This window comes from Ruditapes philippinarum, unplaced genomic scaffold (assembly GCF_026571515.1).
Source record: "Ruditapes philippinarum isolate M1 unplaced genomic scaffold, ASM2657151v2 ctg7676_1_1_1_1, whole genome shotgun sequence".
NCBI lineage: Eukaryota > Metazoa > Mollusca > Bivalvia > Venerida > Veneridae > Ruditapes > Ruditapes philippinarum.
Window position 1 is genome coordinate 24,390 of NW_026853907.1, and position 20,124 is coordinate 44,513.

A 20,124-nucleotide genomic window follows, 5' to 3' on the forward strand; every position below is an offset into this window, starting at 1 on the left:
ATCGGCAGAAAAGTGCTGGTGCATGTTTGTTATATATAGAATAGAGACATGGCAAGAAGTATTTGTTGTGATAAAATTTCGTCGGATCTTTAAACCTACCCACGAAAACCACAAAAATTCATTCCATACGAATAATAATGAATTTACAATACCCAGTATTTTGGACTTTGAGACCATAATTACTTATTTATATAAAATCTAACATAATCTTTTGTTTGTTTAGATATTGATAAGAGTATCAGGATGGCACATCAACTTCATTTAGAGAAGGAAAAATACAGACAGTGGGTAAAGGCTGGTTTAGGACTTGGATATTTAAAGGAGGGACTGGCACCATTCTGTAATGACATAGCTGACCAACAACATCAGGATATCTTACAAAACATTCGGTCTACAAAGTCACTACCATCAAATGTGATATGTGGGGGCTGTCGAGTTGAAACTCTCAAGCCAGACCAAAAGCCAGTAGGGAATGCTAAAAATAGAGTTTGTCCTCTTGGGCAAGTAAAATGCAGCTGTTGCTTTAAGAGAAAAATTGCTTGTCCGAACAACATATGTGGCGCCATCTATGACTATATTGTTCAGTATCAAGCATCCTCACCACCTGCACCTAACTGGAAAAACACAGATGCCCAACAGTGGTCGACAGATCCTTGGAGCATTTGTAAGTGTTTTATAAATGCTCCAGGGTACGAGGACAAGACATCTGCTGGGGAAACTGATTGTACTGGGTTATTAATTTTAATGATGAATAACCAGTATTTTCATAGCCACATTGGATGTGATGTCACAAAAGCAAACAACCTTTTTTTAAAGGTAAATCATTCATAAAATAACTTTTACTTATCTTTTATCAGCTCTATTGTACTGTTAATGTTGTATATTTGTAAGGGGGTATACCGGACTGTCAGATCGTCATCAGCTCGTCCATCCGGCCATCGGTTTTTCCTTGTCTGCCCAATAACTCAAGATTCCTTTGATTCACAGTCTTTATATTTGGCAGTAAGTTAGGCATGATAAGTAGATGACCCTATTGATTTTGAGGTCACTGGGTCAAAGGTCAAGGTCACAGGGGCTTTTACTTCAATAAGTTAGTCAACTCAAATGCTTAAGAATGCCTGTCTAAAGTGATATTGATTTGGACATTTTCATATTTGAAGCATAAAAATTATTTTCTCATATAGTCATCATAAAACACCCCTGGCAAAGGTGCATGAATGGGGGTATTCAAGTCATGCAGTGGCACAGTGGCAGTTTCAGTTTTGAGGTCAAAGGTAAAGGTCACTTTGATCTTTGCCACAAAAACATGTAGAATACATAATTTAGCAATGCAATGGCTTACTACCTTCAGATTTGGCAGGGGAGTTGTCCTTGAGCTTTATTCTGACAAAGTGGTATGCGGGGGTATTCACGCCAAGACAGTGGCAGTTCTAGTTTAACTAAGAAGGTTATGAAGTTATTCATCCCTTTAATGATTCACAACAAATGTATAAAAAATCCACCAATCGTTTATGATAACAATTCACAAGGCTTGTGGTTAATATTTACTGTAAACATGTACAATTGTAGATTTGTATATAGAACTATTTATATGCAGGCCTATTTTTAGCTCGACTTTACGAAGTATATGGAGAGCTGTCCTACTCGCCCCGGCCTCCGCGTCCAGATTTCAGATTAAAGTTTTGGTGCAGTAAAATATTTTTCACTATAACTTTGTCATTTCTTAAGGTATCAAATTCAAACTTCAAATATATGTTCCTTATCATCAACCACATCTTATGTGATAAGATTCATAACTTTAGCACCAACATTTTCAGATTTATCTCCCCTTGAACTTAGAATTTTCCTCAAAAAATACTATTTTTTACTGTTACTTCTTTATTTGTGAAGGGATCAACCTCATACGTCAAATGTATGTACCTTAACATCATCCAAATCTTATGTGACAAGGTTCATAACTCTAGCACCAATCTTTTCAGATTTATCTCCCCTTGAACTTAGAATTTTCCTCAAAAAATACTATTTTTTACTGTTACTTCTTTATTTGTTAAGGGATCAACCTCATACTTCAAATGTATGTACCTTATCATCATCCAAATCTTATGTGACAAGGTTCATAACTCTAGCACCAATATTTTCAGATATATCTCCCCTTGAACTTAGAATTTTCCTCAAAAAATACTATTTTTTACTATTACTTCTTTATTTGTTAAGGGATCAACCTCATACTTCAAATATATGTACCTTAACATCATCCCCATCTTATGTGACAAGGTTCATAACCCTAGCACCAATATTTTCAGATTTATCTCCCCTTGAACTTAGAATTTTCCTTAAAAATATTACTTTTTACTACATTGTATAACTTTTTTAGATATAAAGGTATCTACCTCAAACTTTAAATACCTATATATTCCTTATCATCAATTACATTTTATGCGACAATGTTTATAACTCTTGAAGCAATATTTACAGATTTATCTCTCTTTGAACATGATGAACTAAGGATTTTCTTTAAGAAATATTATAACTTCTTTACTTTTTAAGGTATCTACTTCAAACTTATAATATTCAAATATATATTTCTTATCATTACACACATGTTGTGTGACAAGGTTCATAACTCTAGTGTGACTATTTCTAGAAATATTCCCCTTGATCTTGGAATTTTTGTTAACAAATGTTTTTTTTTTACTTTAACTTAATACATAATTATACATAATTGATTTTTCTTTCATTGCTTTGTCCTCCTTACTGCCTCCAGTATTTTATTAGTCGAGCTTTGCTGTCTCCTGTGACAGCTCTTGTTCCGTATCCCATGTGTCCAAATATAGGCCTGGGCATTCCCAATGCAAACTTTGTCCTTTTTTTTCACAATCCCAAAAAAATCCCTTTCCCGAAGTCAGTGATTTGAAAAAAGGTACATGTACAAACATTTTGTATTTGGTGTGGACGTTCCAAATGTTTCAGATATCTTTTAAATTCTTATCAGTTTCAGTAATATTTATTTAGCTTTGTTTAAAGAGTTTGCACATCTTATATGTTGGCATTTTTTCCCCAAATAATAAATTTCACAATTATTTTTTTCCTTATTTGAATTAAAAATTAAGTCTTAGACACAATGTCCCCAAATTTGCAATAAATATATACAAAGGCCTGGTAAAATTTATGATTGCATCTTTTATGAAGGTAAGTACCGAAACAAGTGTCACAAAACAATTTTGATTGCTTAACAGTATACACATGTATATGCATAGAACAAAATTAAAACCTGTGTTTTCTATTCAATAGGTACGTCAGTATAGAAATAATATTTTCCACTCAAGCAGCATGGTATTAGAAGAAAGTGAGGCCAATTCATATATTGACGATATGATAGCAGTTTTACAAGATGGTAAAGAGCTATTACAACAACCAGATGCCCAGATAGCGGTGAAGAAACTTCAAGATGTAAGTGTAAATAATGAATTGTGTCAGTTTAAAGTCTTTATGGAGTTAACTTATAATGATTTAAGATATAACATATCACTTAATTAAGGACAAAGTTTAGGTAACAGGGTTTGAAGTGGTAAAGTATAGTCAAATTCAAAAAATAATCCCCTTACGTTAATTGATAAAATCACATAAAAATATATATGTACCTATAAAATGTTAAATTATAAACAAAAGAGATCTTAGTTTGTAAGGAACTTCTGAAATCCAAAAACTTTGAAATCCGAACAATATTTAGGTTACCGAAATTCTATATAATTCATACCTCTGAATTTTTGAGGACTTCTGAATTCTGATATTGTGGTAAAGTTTGGATTATAGCAACACAAATTTACTTCCAATATCCAGACATTGAAAAGGGGTGTGAATGATTATTATACTTGAGATAATAAAACCTGCAAAATGTTTGTATCCTCCAATTAAGCTGTGACCATAATTATATATATCTTAACCCCTATTAGAATCTAAACATGTCAAGCATGTCAAATGTGAAATGAAGAAACTGAGAAGTATTAAAAGAATTCTGAAAACTTTTTGGATAGTCATACTGGTTGCATTGAAATAAATGTAGACAATAACAGAAGAATGAAAAAAGGAGACTGATAGCCAGATACCTATACTACACACCCTCTTATAAGATTTAAGAATGCAACAGAAAAATGTGAAAATTAACATAAAGAATAATTGAGGTATTTTTGAAATAAAATGATATTGCTTTATAATATGTTATATGTAAGAGTGAAATTTAAAAATCACATAGCTAATGTAGTCTTAAAGAAAATGTAACAAAATTGTTATTTTTCATCAGCTGAAGAAGAAGGACTTCATTATTACTACTGAAGGTTTTGAAGATATTCTGGGGCAAATCAAGGACGAAATGTCAAAAGTTTTAAAATCAACAGAAAATGCTGCTACTAAAGAAGAATATGAGGACCTGAAAAATAAACTCTCAGAGGGAAAAGTTGAGACTGAAAAACTTGAAAACAAACTTGCAAATCTGGAGAAACAGATTTCTGAAGAACAGAAAGGACAACTAGAGGCTGAGAAAGAACATGCATATTTAAAAAAGAAATTTACTATTCTTGAGACAATAATGGAAGAGCAAAAAGAGGTAGAATGTTTTAGCTATTGTTTGTTTCCACTTAAGATACCAGTTCATGTATTGCATTCAGCCATGGTTTTAAGATAACTAATGTTTGTATAAACCAGTACTATTTGCTTGTCAAGGCACACAATGAGGTTAGCAAGCTTTGTTTTTTCATGATGCATATTGTCATCCACTTTTTATCTCACGTGAACACAAAGTACTCAAGGTTGATCTTTTGTGATCACTCTGCGTCCGGCATGCATCCTTCAAAAAATGGCGTTTAACTCTTAACATCTTTTATACCAATTGGCTGATATTTTAAATCTAAGCAGTAATATTTCTAGCATGAAGCCCTTTAAAATGATTAAAAAAATTCCATTCAATGCTAAATTCTGGTTGCCATCGCAACCAATAGAAAAACCTAAAAAAAACTTTTAAATCAGAAAGCGCTAGAGCTTAGATATTTTGCATGAAACTTATTCCAGTGGGTCACTACCAAGTTTGCTCAAATGAAAACCATGAGGTAAAAATTCCATGTCTATGGGGGCCATTGATTTTCCTTATATGTATGTAGTAAAAACACACACACACACAATTTTCTTTAAAAAAAACCCAGAGCTTTAGCTTAGATATTTAATATGAAACATCTTCTAGGAGTTGTTTACAAAGTTTGTTCAAATAAAAGCCTGGGGGTCAAAATTGGCCTTGCCGCAGGGGGGAAAATGATTTCCCTTATCTATAAATAGAAAAAATAAATTTTCTGTTATACTACAGAAGCTTAGATATTTGGTATATAACTTTGTCACATGAAACTCTACACAAATTGTTTAAATTATAGCCCCACCACCACCCTGGGGTTACATCGATTGACCTTATATGTTTATAGTAAAACAATTTAAAAACAATTCTTCCCTGAATCTACAAGAGATAAAGCTAAGTTTCCATAGCAATCAGCGACTTCATAGCAGCCATTGACTTTTCATAGCAAACTGTAAAATTTCATAGCAACCAGCAAACATTAACTTTCCATGGCAACGAGTGAATCTACCATTTAATTTTATATCAGGAACTAACTTCCAAGGAAACCATTTATTTTATGGAACTGTTGCTTCCCCCATACCCTTTCACTGCCATAGGGACAGCTTATGCCGTCCCTGTTATTTTCTGGGTATTTGCCATATGGACGGCTTTAGCCGTTTCTATAATAATAATAGTATTAATAATAAATTAATAATAATAATAATAATAAATATAAAGAAAATTATACCATCGATAATAATTATTATTATACTCACAGATTTGGAAACATATATAATTATTATAATACTAATAACTAATAATAATAATTATATTAATTAATAATATAGTAATTTCTTAGAAAACCCTCTGGCAAATAGGTGATCAATAAAACAATAACCCTCTGGCAGCGAAAGGGTTAAGGGCTCCACATAAGATGCGTATTTTTATGCCAATTTTTACCCAAACTTCACATGAATGTTCCTTAAGTGGTCATCTTTAAAATTTGTTCAAGAATTTAATTCCATGCAGAACTATGCATGGGTGTCTACCAAGTTTGTTCAAATAAAAGCCCATGGGTTAAAATTGGCCCCACCATGGGGGGGGGGGGGTTTCATTGATTTTCCTTTTATTTGTGTAAAGTAAATACTTAAAAGAGCTACAGTTTTATGGAGGGCGATCGTTGCCAAAATTCCAGACATGTAAAGTGTTCCTTTTTAAAATGCAAACTTGTATGCCTACCATTTTTTATTTTACCCGTGCATAGCACATGGTATGTCTCTTAATTCAATCTTTTAATTGAGGGTTCCCGCCTAAGTTATATGACAAGTTTACATATAGATCGCAACAACTGACCTAACATCTAAAACGAAAACAAATTTACAAGTTCGTATCTTCCATTGCATGCAATTCATATGTAATTTTGCACACTTATAGATATGAAATATACAAATGAAATGTAAATCTTAAATACAGAAAATAGAGAGAGAGTTAAAACGTGCTACCAGTTGTAGAACTACACGAATACGTTAACTCAGTAACATGTTTAAAATGACAAAAGTAGGTTTACAAAGTTAAACGATTTTAAGTCAAGCATAACGCCCCGCCCCTCTCGGAGTATTTACGAACTTCTATTGCGGACAGGTATAAAACGGCGCCTCTCCCATATTTCTAAATAAAACCGAAGGACAACATACCGCCTATTTCATACATATATTTGTTTCATTTGTTACACAAGTTTTGTCACTTGCAACATCACTTGAAAATTGCTGGTTTTAACATTTATGATGAAGATAACTTATGCATAAACTTATTATTTAACATTGTGTTTTCCTAAGAAACATTGGCGATTTGGAAATTTTTAGGGCAAACAATGACCAACTTCAAGGGAGTAATATTATTGATAATCTTAAGACCATCCAATATTTTTTATTGGTTTCATTGAAAAATGTATTGGCACAAATTTCATTTTCAACAAAAACTATGCAAGTATTTGCAAAAATAGGATTTTAAAGCGGCCACCGAGATTTCCTTTCAGAAATCAAGAAAAAAACTTATCCGTAGCACATCTGTATAATCTTTAATATGGTATTTTCAGTATAAATAAAAACATTTTGCACTTGTTCATTATCCCTCATGTACAGACTCATCAAACCGAGGATGAATTTCCGAGGGGTCACTTTTTTCAAGATTTTTATACTTCACAACAGCAGGTGTCAAAGGCCGTGTAGCAGCTGTAAAAAGTTTCCCCGTACTCCACTTCAGTGTTGTTATATTTTTCTGGTCCGTCGGGATCATTGATGCCAGCGCTATTAAGTGTTAAGAATTGAGTACCGCTCAAGTCGGTGCCAGGGGGGCGTGAGGGAAGTTGCACTTGTTCATTTTCCCTCATATACAGACTCAATAAAACCGAGCCTGCAGTTCCTTTGAATTCATAATCAGTTACAAACTATTAATCATTTAGTGAATAACCTGTCCGTGCTCTGTCTTTGCCCTGTCCTGTTTTTGTTTGGGGTCCGCCTGGGCTCCTTGCCACTGGTTCTTGTTGCTGGGTCATATGGGGGTTGCGTTCATTGAACGCCGCCTTTCCTTGTTAATCTTGTTTATCATATTTCATGTAATTTTGTTGTGATTAATGCTTCCGAGGGATCACTTTGTTTCAAGATTTTTAATATACTTGTCCAAAGGTTATGGTCTTAACTTTCATTCAATATTCATTTTATTTTTTGAATAAAGTATCTAAAAGGAAGCGACGTGATTTTCTTGGATATATGAATGTGGTTTTAAGAGAGAAAAAATAAACAACGATAAGTTCGAAACAAAATTTTAAATACGTAATTAATTTTCATTTTTAAGGCATCACTAGAAAGTTCACGAAGGATTCTTTTACTTGAGTCCAAATTTATAAAAAATGACCAAGAAATAAAAAAGTAAGTAGGGGCTCAATGTTTCTTTTACTGAATTTCAGAGTGTGTTTTGTTTTCTTACTTGGGGACCATATGCCGTTTTTCATGGAATGGCACTAACTGTCACATTGAAGGTTCCATGATTATCGCCATATTAACACATATGCGGAAGTTTCAAAATTGTACAAGTTCATATTTTGCTTGAGACGGTGCTAGGGGGCGTGGACGGTAACTTGCACTTGCCATTACCGCCCATGAACAGGCTCAATCAAACCGAGCCTGCAACATTCTCAATTTTGTCGTTTTGAGCGTTCTTTAGGGATTCTTATTTTCTCTATTTTACAGAAAGTAACATGATAAACTTTAAAACGAAAAAATTAATTCATTTTGATTTAATTCAGTTTTAGTTTTAGGCATTATATATTTATATATTATAAATCGTATGAAGCACACTTTTATTTCAATCCAAAATTATCAAAATTGATTACGAACTTAAAAAGTTTGGAAGGAACGCCGTGTTTTTCTTACCAATTCGAGAGTGTTATTTTCAGAGGAAAAAATGATAAATTTTGAAACAAAAATTTCAATACATCTATTTAATTTATTTTTATTTTTGAGGCACTCATACAAAGCTTATGGAGTAATCTTCCGTAATCTTCCATTTGATACAAAAAATATTTGACTTTTTATAGAAATAAAAAAAGTTAGAATGGACGCCGTGTTTTCTTTCACATTATTGAGAAATAGGAGAGAGGCGACGGGTATTATACCTGTCCGAACATTTCGTAATAGAAGATCGTAAGTACTCATAGAGGGGCGGGGCGTCATGCATGACTTAAAATCGTTTAACTTTGTGAATCTACTTTTGTCATTTTAAACGTGTTACTGTGTAAACGTACTGTTGTAGTTCTACGACTGGAAACATGTTTTATTAAATTCTATTTTCTGTATTCGAGTTTTACATTTCATTTGTATTTTTCAGGTTCAGATAGATATCTACAAGTGTGCAAACATGCTTATGTATTATATGCAATGGAAGATACGAACTTGTAAATTTGTTGTTTTTCTCCATGTTATGTCAGTTGTTGAGATAAACATGTAAGCTTGTTATTTAAAAGCGGGTGACTTCAATTAAAAGATTGGATTAAGAGGCATATCATTTGTTGTGCAGAAATACAATAAAAAATGCTAGACATACACGTTCGCATTTTCAAAAGTACTTTTCAAAAGGAACATTTTACATGACTGGAATTTTGGCAACGATCGCCCTCCATACAGTTTAGATACTTATCATGAAACACCATCGAGTGAGTGTCTACCAAGTTTGTTCAAATAAAAACCCTTGGTTAAAAATTGGACCCGCCTGGGGGGGTCATTGTTTTATGCCCCCGAAAGGAGTCATTTTAAAATCGGACTGTCTGTCTGACCATCCGTCTGTCCGTCTGTGCGTCTCCACTTCATTCGTGATCAGACTGTAACTTTGTCATACATTGAGGGATTTTGAAATGTTGTTTCGCGTCCAAGAAACACGTCCCTACCTCAAAGGTCAAGGTCACAGTATCATTTTGAAATGTCTACAACATAGAGACGATTTGTGGAGTCAAATAATGCTTTTCGGCAGCATTTGTCACTTGGGTGACAGCTCTTGTTCCCTATATGTGTGAAGTAAAAACTTAAAATCTTCTTTTAAAAAAACTAAAGAGCTAGAGCTAAGATATTTAGCATGAAACATCTTCTAATGGATGTCTTCCATGTTTGTTAAAATAAAAGCCCTTGGGGTTTACATTGACCCCGCCGGGGGATCGAACATATACAGGTGAGTGACTTCAGGGCCATCATGGCCCTCTTGTTACACATGCACTATTTCAGATCCAAATATGAACTTTGTGATATCAGTTTAAGATTTTGTTTTATATCTGTTTCATTTGTATTAATATATTACTTGTTCCTTGTCATGGAGAATATTCATATTCAGGTGAGCAATTGTCCCTCAATTCCAATATCTAGTAGAAATTTAAAAAGGGACTAATGCACCTAAAATGTCAAAATAAAAGATGCTCCATAGAAGATTCCTCCACTGCAATAAAATTGATTTTCAAATAAGGAAATTTGATTTGATTTTTATGAGATATATTGCAACGTAGAATGACTTGGGGACACAGACTGACTGAAAATGCCAATATTACTGATACATACATACAATACATTTAAAGAATAAAAACATTTTTTGAAAATTACCGAATTAAACATAATTATTTGTATTATTATTCATGTTGTAGGAGATAAAAAGACTCAAGGAAGAAGATTCACCTCAACAAAAACAGTTAGAATTTCAAAAGGCTAAATCAGGTATGTTACAAATGTATTAAGAATATGAAAAGGCTAAATCAGCTATGTTATATAGAATATGAAAAAGTTATATCAGGTATGTTATATAGAATATGTAAATGCTAATTCAGGTACATGTATGTGATTTAAATATGAAAAGGCTAAATCAGGTATGTTCTTAGGATATGAAAAGTCCAAATCAGGTATGTTATATCGAATATGAAAAGGTTCTATCCGGTATGTTATATAGAACATGTAAAGGCAAAATCAGGTATGTTTTTGAAATATGAAAAGGCTAAATCAGATATTTTGTATAGAATAAGAAAAGCCTAAATCAGGCATGTAACAAATCTATGAAAAGGCTAAATCATGTCGATGGCTCAGCGCAATACTGGTCTAACTGCTATTTTTGAAAATGTTCAGGAGAGACAAAAAACTGATTTTATTCAAAAATACTTATATTAGAAAACTTTATTTTGCTATGTTAACATTAATTATAATAAGAAATAATGCCATTTATATATTTTTTTATTAAAATGTTACAAATTGTGTTTTTGAGAGTTAGACCTTTATTGCGCTGAAATTCTGAGCGCAATACAAGACTAACTTGAGTTAGACTCAAATTCCCTCTTGCCAATTTTTGGTAAAAAATGGTACAAATATTTGAGTTAGACCTGTTGTACCTTAAATATTTTTGATATAAATGAAATTTTTAAATTTTGAACAAAATTGTTTTATTAATTTAAACATTGTCTAAAATATTCTGCAAGTCTGTAGAAGAACTTTACAAAGACTAAACCCTTTAATATTTTTCTATTAATATATCATGCGGGCTGACTTAAGATGAAAGTACACTTCTTTCTCTTTTTCAATTTGTTTGAGATTCAGATTTACTTAAGATTTTTTGCAGATTATCTGTGCAATAAATTTGAATTCTAAACAAAATGCAAACAGTTTTGATTCATAATAGTGTTATGAACAGTAGTCATGAACAATGATGACTGATGATCCAGGTATATATCATGATATCATCAAAGTTTGATAACAGGGAAAGTACATTTTGTATAACTCACATTTGTACAAAGAAGACACATTTTATTTTCTCAATGCACACCATTACCACCATTGGTGCTTAAATGCTGTAATTCCTATATTACAGTTATTGTTAAATCTTAATGAATTTAATGTATGCGGTTGTCTTTTCTGATGATATAATCATTTATAAATATCAAATATTTTCAAAAATGAAAACCGCTGTTCGACCATGCTTTTATTACAACTTTTTGTATTTACTTTCTCAACTGTTTAGAATATATTTTGAAAGTGTATTGTGCAAATCATACGACATGTTTTGCTGAAAACTGTGCATATCTTAAGAAAAGTGTTTCATTTTATATATCAAAGTCATTTTACCTCTAAATTTTGACCAATAAGAAGAAGTTGTCAAACATATTTTAGAGAAAAAAGTTAGATGTGCTTAAAACACTTGCAACCACTTACTCATTCAGATATGACAAGGCACACACCTGAAGCACCATGTACACACCTTAGATTAGCACTAAACAATTAGAATGGATAAATGTTTGAAATTTTCTCATTGACACTGATACTATACCAAAAGGCAGTTGATAGGCCATTACATTTTTAATTTTCATTATTAAATTTGATAGGTAAAATTAATGGCTTTTAGATCTAAAATGAAACATTTTTATCAACTTAATAGCTGTTTCTGCCACATAAGTCAAAGAGTTTTTTGACAATTGCACTCTCGAAAATTCAATGGAGCTGTGTGATGTAAAAAAAATATCAGAATACAAGAACTGAAAAGGTCATTATAATATATAAGTGTGCATATTTTTGATTTTTTCTGCACATATCACATCAGACAGAAAGATATATTGTGTCAATAATATAAGTACAGTTAACTCTTGTTATCTCGCGAAGTCATCGGGACCGTCCAAAAAAGTATTGAGATAACGAAATGTCGAGATAAACATATTAGGGATTTGTATAAGGCAGAGATTGATTTTTACTAAAGACATGTGGCATACCTTATGTCAAAATAAACTATGATATCCCCCATGTCTTGTTTTCATAGGCCTAATCAATATTTAACAAAGTAACATTAGCGGATATTTACCAGCGGAAATACGGGTGTCTGTGATAAAAACACATAGTGAGGTTTACTCAGTAATACACCAATATAGTGAAAACATTGTTTCGGGGTGGTTTATCCGGATATCCTTCCTGGTTATTTATCGGATCTTTCTCAAGATTGTTCGACTGCTGATTGATTTGGTGGTGATGTTGTGAAACAATATTGCAACGATAGCGTTTCTATACTTTCACTATTTCATTTGCATTTAAATAATGAATTGATACAGTTTTCGAATATTTACAAAGAACTTAAAATTCACTCATTTTTGGACACAAGTCAATCAACACGCTAAATAGATTACTTTTATAAAAACAGCTAAACTCATCATTATGACACGCGCTATTGAGCAATTATCGTCCAGTTTTGTGTTTCACAGGTCTGAAGGGAACAGATGAACGAAAACTATTTGTTAAACAAAGGATAATAGTGTGAAAGATAACTGTTGGGGCTGAAATTTTACATCGAGATACTGAAAATATTGAAATAAAAATATCGAGATAAACAAATATTTCCAATATAGATAAAGAAGGAATTAAATCGGGACTTTCAAAAATTTCATTGGAGATAACGAAAATATCGCGAAAAGCGATGTCGAGATAAACGATATTTGACTGTATTGTGAAGAGTGTGATTTGCACATGTTGACACTATGTTGTTATTTTATTGTTTGAGTTGATAGTGTAAAGTTTGTATATAACTTATTTGATCAAAGAGAGTGATACAGTAGTAGATAATCAATTTAGAAATAAAAACCCAAGAACGCCCTCAAAAAAAATCTGAAATTGTTCATTGTGTTACAGGCTAAGTTTGATTTGGCAGTGAAACAATGTACAGTCTTAAGCAGAACACATTATATAAATATGAAAAAAGTGTAAAATTAAGAATTAGGAAATCTAAGGTCAAACTAAAAAAAAAAAAAGAATTTTTAGAGGGGATCAGAGGTTATGAATCCACTAGTGTAACACGTGTTATTTTCCATTTTAAATGTGTGCATGAGAAAACATACACTGTCTTTTACTAAATTGTACAAAAATGATAGTTTCAACTGCACTTCATGTTATCAAATAATACAGTATGAGTATGATGTAATGACTTCAAAGACAAAATAAATGTGACACTAACTTATTATTAATTTTTTTCGTTTACAGTTATATGCAATTGGCTAATATTTCGCGATTAAAACAAAGCACTGATAGAGGCAAATAATTTCTAGTGTTTTCATGAATTCTCACATTCTTTATAACACATTTCAATGGGATATGCATATTATTCTGTACCTGGAAATGAAACATTTAAGGTCTAACTCAAGCATTTTTGAGGAAAACTGATATATTAGACATCGCAATAAGAGACCAACTCAAGTTAGACCTATATTGCACTGACAAAATTGAACTACCTGAGATAGACTTTTATTTTCAATGTAAATAAAAAAGGCAAAAAAAGCATAAATTACCCTAAAATTTTCACAGAATTATCAAAATATGTAAAAAAGTGATTTTTGGTAAAAATGTCACTTAGACCAGTATTGCGCTGAGCCATCGATGTATGGTATATAGAATATGTAAAGGCTAAGTCAGGTATGTGATTTAAATATGAAAAGGCTTAATCAGATATTTTGTATAGAATGAGAAAAGGCTAAATCAGGCATGTAATATAATCTATCAAAAGGCTAAATCATGTATGGTATATAGAATATGAAAAGGCGAAATCTGGTATGTTACATAGAATGTGAAAGGCTAAATCAGGTATATTGTATAGAATATGAAAAGGCTAAATCATGTATGGTATATAGAATATGTAAAGGCTAAATCAGGTATGTGATTTAAATATGAAAAGGCTAAATCAGATATTTTGTATAGAATAAGAAAAGGCTAAATCAGGCATGTAATATAATCTATGAAAAGGCTAAATCATGTATGGTATATAGAATATGAAAAGGCGAGATCTGGTATGTTACATAGAATGTGAAAGGCTAAATCAGGTATATTGTATAGAATATGAAAAGGCTTAATCTTGTGATTGTTGTCATTAACTAGCTTCAGTCTGTTCAATATTTGCTGATTTACTGATTTGTGTTACATTTCAATGAGGCCCTCAGTGATGTGTTCTACTTCTTTTCTATATTTCTGTGATAATCTGTCCAGGCCTATACTTATTTTCTGTATCATTTACTCATTGATTTGTTCTTAACAATTTGATGTCATATTATCATTTAAATTACAGAATGGCGGGAAAAGCTGATAGAACAGTATCAAAAAACCCTGCTGCAAGTTCCTACAACACCTTTACAACCAAAAAGTGAAAAATGTAGCTTTAATGAGATTTATATTAGACCCACAATAACGAGGGAAATAAAACGAGAAAAGGGTGAAACAAAGGAGGTGGAGGTTAAAACAATGTCAGAAATCTTCACAAAGAACGGAGTCCCCCAAAAATCTGTATATGTTCTAGGAGATGCAGGGTCAGGAAAAACAAGTTTTTGTAAATATCTGGTTAATTGTTGGTGTTTGGCACACAATGAGGCACATGAAGCCGACAATGAAAACAAAGATGGCAATGGAAAAACTGACGGTGACGGTGAAAAACATGGGGCTGGCAATGAAAATGATGATGGCAGTGGTAAACCTGAAGGCGACAGTGCAAAACATAGAGGTGGCAGTGAGGAACCAGGAGGTGATAATGAAGAACATGAAAAAAAGGGAAGTGACATTGTAAATGAAGAGGTAAAGGGGGCACATAGTGGAGACATTGAAAACGAAGAGGGCAGTAAGACACATCAAGATGTTAATGAGAAAGGAAGCAATGAAAAACATGTTGGTGACATGAAGAAAAATGGAAGTGACAGTGATGACATTCAGGATAACAGTGATGGCTTAATACACTCCAAATCTCACAATGATGACTCTGATGATATCTTAAATGACTCCGAATCCGATAGTGACGACTCAAATGTTTACTTTACAGACTCTGAATTTGACAGTGATGACTATGAACTTAAATTCAATGGTGTAAAAGAGATGAAGAAATTTGATTTTGTATTTTACATCCCTCTTAGACAGTATCAAAACATTGGCACAGTCCCCACTATTGATGAAATGCTTCAAAAACGTTATCAAATGAATATGTTAAGCAAACTTCTTGAAGAGAAATCCTCTAGAGTTATGATTTTGCTTGATGGCTTAGATGAATGGTCTTCTGAAAATGTCCCAGAACATAGCATCTTTAAGGAGTACACAATATTAACTACTTCGCGGCCATGGAAATTTCATACATTAAGATCAAGTGATGTGGAGATTGAACAATCACTGAAACTGAAAGGGTTTGATTTTAGATGTGAAAGGGAAATGGTAGATAGAACAGTCTCACAATTAAATGTAAGCAGACATGCCAATAAAGAAGCTAGAGAATGTAGGGAAAATCTAGAAGAAAAGTCTCTTGAAAGTTTAAAAAAGGTACCAATTATGCTACAACAACTGATATGTCTATGGTTTGATGGTAAACTCGATAAAACCTCAAGATGTGCCATCTACACCGGTATGTTAGAATTATTCTTTACATGGAATGACATGAAAACTACAGGAACAAGTACTCGACTCATGAAGGGGACCCAGAAAGTAGATCTTCCTAAATATTTAGCCGATAAAACCAAATTAAGATTAAATCGCCATTTCATTTATGAAGTGTCACAGTTGGCTTATGAGACACTATTTAATTGTCCGAAGGATAAATCCTTGACATTTGACATTTGTATGTTTGATGAACTAGAAATATCAGATGAAGTAAGAGAAAATTGCTTGAAACTTGGAATAATTACAGAAGATGAATGTCCAAGTTTATCTGTAGCAGAACCACCAAGCTCATTGTTCTCTTTTATTCACAAGTCAATGCAAGAATTTCTGGCTGCAGTGAATATTGGCATCAATTTCAATGCAAAAATTGGTTTGTCAGATAGTACAGGAAATGTTGAATTAGCCAAGAATTTTATAAATGAGGTTTTTCAGAAATGTTCAACAGTAAATGACATATTAGAGCAGTCAAATGTAATTATTATGCTGTCTGGTCTAGAACCAAGATTAGCAACACATGTATCAAAATACATATATGATACTGTGTCGGAAGACTCTCGTGTTCAGGAATACAGGAGAACAATTAGTAGTGACATTTATGAAGACAGTTGTATTACTGATATTCAAGAGCTTATGTTTAAGTCAATGGAAGAATTAAAAGCAGCATGTAGTATAGGAAGTAATACAGTATTTTATATAGGAGATTTGGTCATTGATAAATGGGGTCAGTATTGTGATATTGTTTGTTCAGGTATTGATCAGCAACAAATTGTTCCTGACTCTGTTCTGTCTATAAAGGTAGATAAAATCAACACACAAAATGTTAAATTTACAAAATATTTACCAATGTTTTGTCATCTTGAAAAATTTGAAATATTATATAGTGATGAATCACAAACGTTCTTAAGTACACAAAATGATAGTACACAGAGAAAAGAACAGATGATTGATGATATTAACAATTGTGTTTCTGAGACAATTAAAGTAAATACTTCAACATTAAAATCTCTGTCTCTTCATGTCTATTACAATGGCAAGTATTACCCAGTGTATAAAACAGTTGTTAGTTACCTACCTAGTATGATCAATCTTGTAGCAATAAGAATGGGTAATATTAGAATGAGTCATGATGAAACTACTACATTTTGTAATTTTCTTGAGAGAACCAGTCATCTTGAACAAATATATCTTTATAATGTTAGATGTGAGTGTAGGAAGCAGCACGATGCAAATTTATCAAAACATCAACAACTTCAGTACCTTGATTTGTGTAATGCTGTTAGTGTGATAGATGCTAACACTACAAACCTTGAAATATTTAGAGTTGATCAATTGAAAAATTGTTATTATGAGACAATATTTGATATTATTAGAAAATCTTACAAATTAAAAGAACTTGCATTGTATGGAGACAAGGACAGTGAATCTCAATTATATCATACCAACATAACAATGAGACTAGTCATAGAGTTGACATTGCTACACAATCTCAGTAAGCTTGAGTTAGGGGGTTGTAGGTTAACTGACAATATAATACAGTTTCCTTTAGAGATGCAGAGTTTAAAGAACATTAAGCTTCATTTTGTAACAATGAGTTTGACAACATGGCAGAAGTTTGTTGATAGTCTTCCTCATATTCCTCATACTGTAGATGTGATTGTAAAGGGGTGTTATATAACAGGAGATGGGAAGGAGTTTAATGATGATATGTTAACATTGACATCACTAGTACTTAGAGGAGAGAAGGGAAATGATGCTATACAGTATGTAAGAGAAAAGGAGCACTTATTTCATGTTAAAGGTAAATATGATTCTAGCTGAACTTTTTTTTTTGAAAAAAAAATATGTATTGTTATTGTCATGGCTTGTTGCCATTGCCGTCCGAAAACTGTAACTTTGATCATTATTTTTAGCTCGACTTTTCAAAGAATATGGAGAGCTATTGCAGTGGCGTCGGCGTCTGCGTTGGTGAATTTTTTTTGTAAAGTTTTTCCTTATATGTATATAAATTTTTTTAGCTCGCCTGTAACAAAGTGACATGGTGATCTTTTGTGATCACTTTTCGTCTGTCTGTCGTCCGTCCATAAACTTGTATTTGAAACGACATCTCCTCATCAACAGCTAAGCCAATGTCATCCAAACTTCACAGAAATGGTCCTTTGGTGGTTACCGTTATAAATTGTTCAAAGAATTTAATTCCATGCAGAACTCTGGTTGCCATGGCACCAAAAGAAAAAAAACACTTAAGATATCTTCTTTTAAAAACCCAAAGAGGTAGAGTTTAGATATTTGGCATGAAACATCTTCTAGTATCAAGTTTGTTCAAACAAAAGCCCTGGGGTCAAAATTGGCCCCGCCCCGGGGGTCATTAATTTTCCCTATATGCATATAGTAAAAACTTAAAAAATCTTCTTTTAAAGAACCCAAAGAGCTAGAGCTAAGATACTTAGCATGAAACATCTTCTAATGGGTGTCTACCAAGTTTGTTCAAATAAAAGCCCTGGGGTCAAAATTGGCCCTGTCCCAAGGGTCTTTAATTTTCCTTATAGGCATAGAGTAAAAACTTATAAAATCTTCTATTAGAGAACCCAAAGAGCTAGAGCTAAGATATTTAGCATGAAACATGTTCTAATGGGTGTCTATTAAATTTGTTCTAAAAAGAGCCCTGGGGTCAAAATTGGCCCTGCCCCGGGGGTCTCTGATTTTCCTTATATGTGTAAAGCAAATACTTTAAACAAATCTTCTTTAAAAAAAACCCCAAAGAGGTAGAGCTTAAATATTTGGCATGAAACATCTTCCAGTTAGTGTCTTCAAAGTTTGTTCAAATAAAAGCCCTAGGGTCAAAATTGGCCCTGCCCGGCTCAAACCGGGCTCTTGTTACTGATAGCTTTCATTCATTTTAGCTCTTTTTTTTACAGTACAAAAAAAGTACAGGTATTGCTATAGTAGCGGCAGTGTTGCCGTTCCCGTTGCCGTCCGCAAACTTGTACCTGGATCATAACTTTTTTTATTTCTTGGTGTATTGTCTTCATACTTGGCCACAGCAACCCTTAGGACAAGACCTTTCAGTTGACCACACTAACCTTGACATTCATCTATAAATGACCTTGACCTTCAAGGTTAAAAGTCCAAATTTTGCTTGTTCTTGCTGTTTTTGGCTGTAACTTTGTTATTTTTAAAATGATTGTCTTCAAACTTGAACATAATAATCTTCAAGGATATCCCTTAAGAATAACCAGACAGACTTTGACCTTCACTCATAAATGACCTTGACTTTGAAGGTCAAATTATTGAAATTTTCATTTTTTGGCTATTATTGGCTGTAACTTTGTTATTTTTGAATGCATTGTCTTCAAACTTGAACATAATAAATTTCAAGGATAACCCTTAAAAATAACCAGACAGACCTTGACCTTCACTCATTAATGACCTTGACTTTGAATTTCAAATTATTGAAATTTTCATTGTTATGGCTGTAACTGGCTGTAACTTTGCTATTATTGAAGGGATTAACTTCATACTAGAACATACTTAAGGACAAGACCTTGTTGTTTATTAAACACTTGGGCTCTTTAATGACCACGTGACTCCACAACGTGACTTCACCACGTGACTCTACCACATGACTCCCCCACATGACTACCACATGACACCACCACGTGACTGAACCACGTAACACCACCACATGACTCTACCACGTGACACCACCACATGACTTCACCACGTGACTCCATTATGTGACTCCGCCACATGACTACCACGTGACTCTTCCACGTGACACAACCATATGACTCCACCACATGACTTGACCATGTGACACCACCACATGACTTTACCATATGACACCACCACATGACTTTACCACGTGACTCAACCACATGACTTCACCAGGTGATTTTACCACGTGACACCACCACGTGACTTTACCTCCTGACTGAACCACGTGACTCCACCACGTGACTCTACAACATGACACCAATCCACCACGTGACTCTATCACGTGTCTTCACCACATGACTCTACCACATGACTCTACCACGTGACTCCACCACATGACTCTACCATGTGATA

At 33.1% G+C, this 20,124-nt stretch overlaps 1 protein-coding gene across 1 annotated transcript; it reads left to right on the forward strand.

The window, feature by feature from the left end:
* The first annotated feature begins 224 nt into the window (after positions 1 to 224).
* LOC132738336 (uncharacterized) lies at positions 225 to 17,874 on the forward strand. The gene is made up of 5 exons (XM_060725820.1): positions 225 to 816; positions 3,292 to 3,450; positions 4,301 to 4,603; positions 10,281 to 10,350; positions 14,711 to 17,874. Exons 1-5 carry the CDS (start codon positions 244 to 246, stop codon positions 17,872 to 17,874), a joined length of 4,269 nt encoding a protein of 1,422 aa, XP_060581803.1. The 5' UTR covers positions 225 to 243.
* The last annotated feature ends 2,250 nt before the right edge of the window (positions 17,875 to 20,124 follow it).

What these genes read in the sequence shown, in the direction of transcription:
- LOC132738336 (XM_060725820.1), top strand. Translation starts at nt 244, where the DNA reads ATGGCACATCAACTTCATTTAGAGAAGGAAAAATACAGACAGTGGGTA. An exon ending in TAATGGAAGAGCAAAAAGAG is followed by an intron (nt 4,604 to 10,280) that starts GTAGAATGTTTT and finishes TTCATGTTGTAG; the next exon opens with GAGATAAAAAGACTCAAGGA. An exon ending in ATTTCAAAAGGCTAAATCAG is followed by an intron (nt 10,351 to 14,710) that starts GTATGTTACAAA and finishes TTTAAATTACAG; the next exon opens with AATGGCGGGAAAAGCTGATA.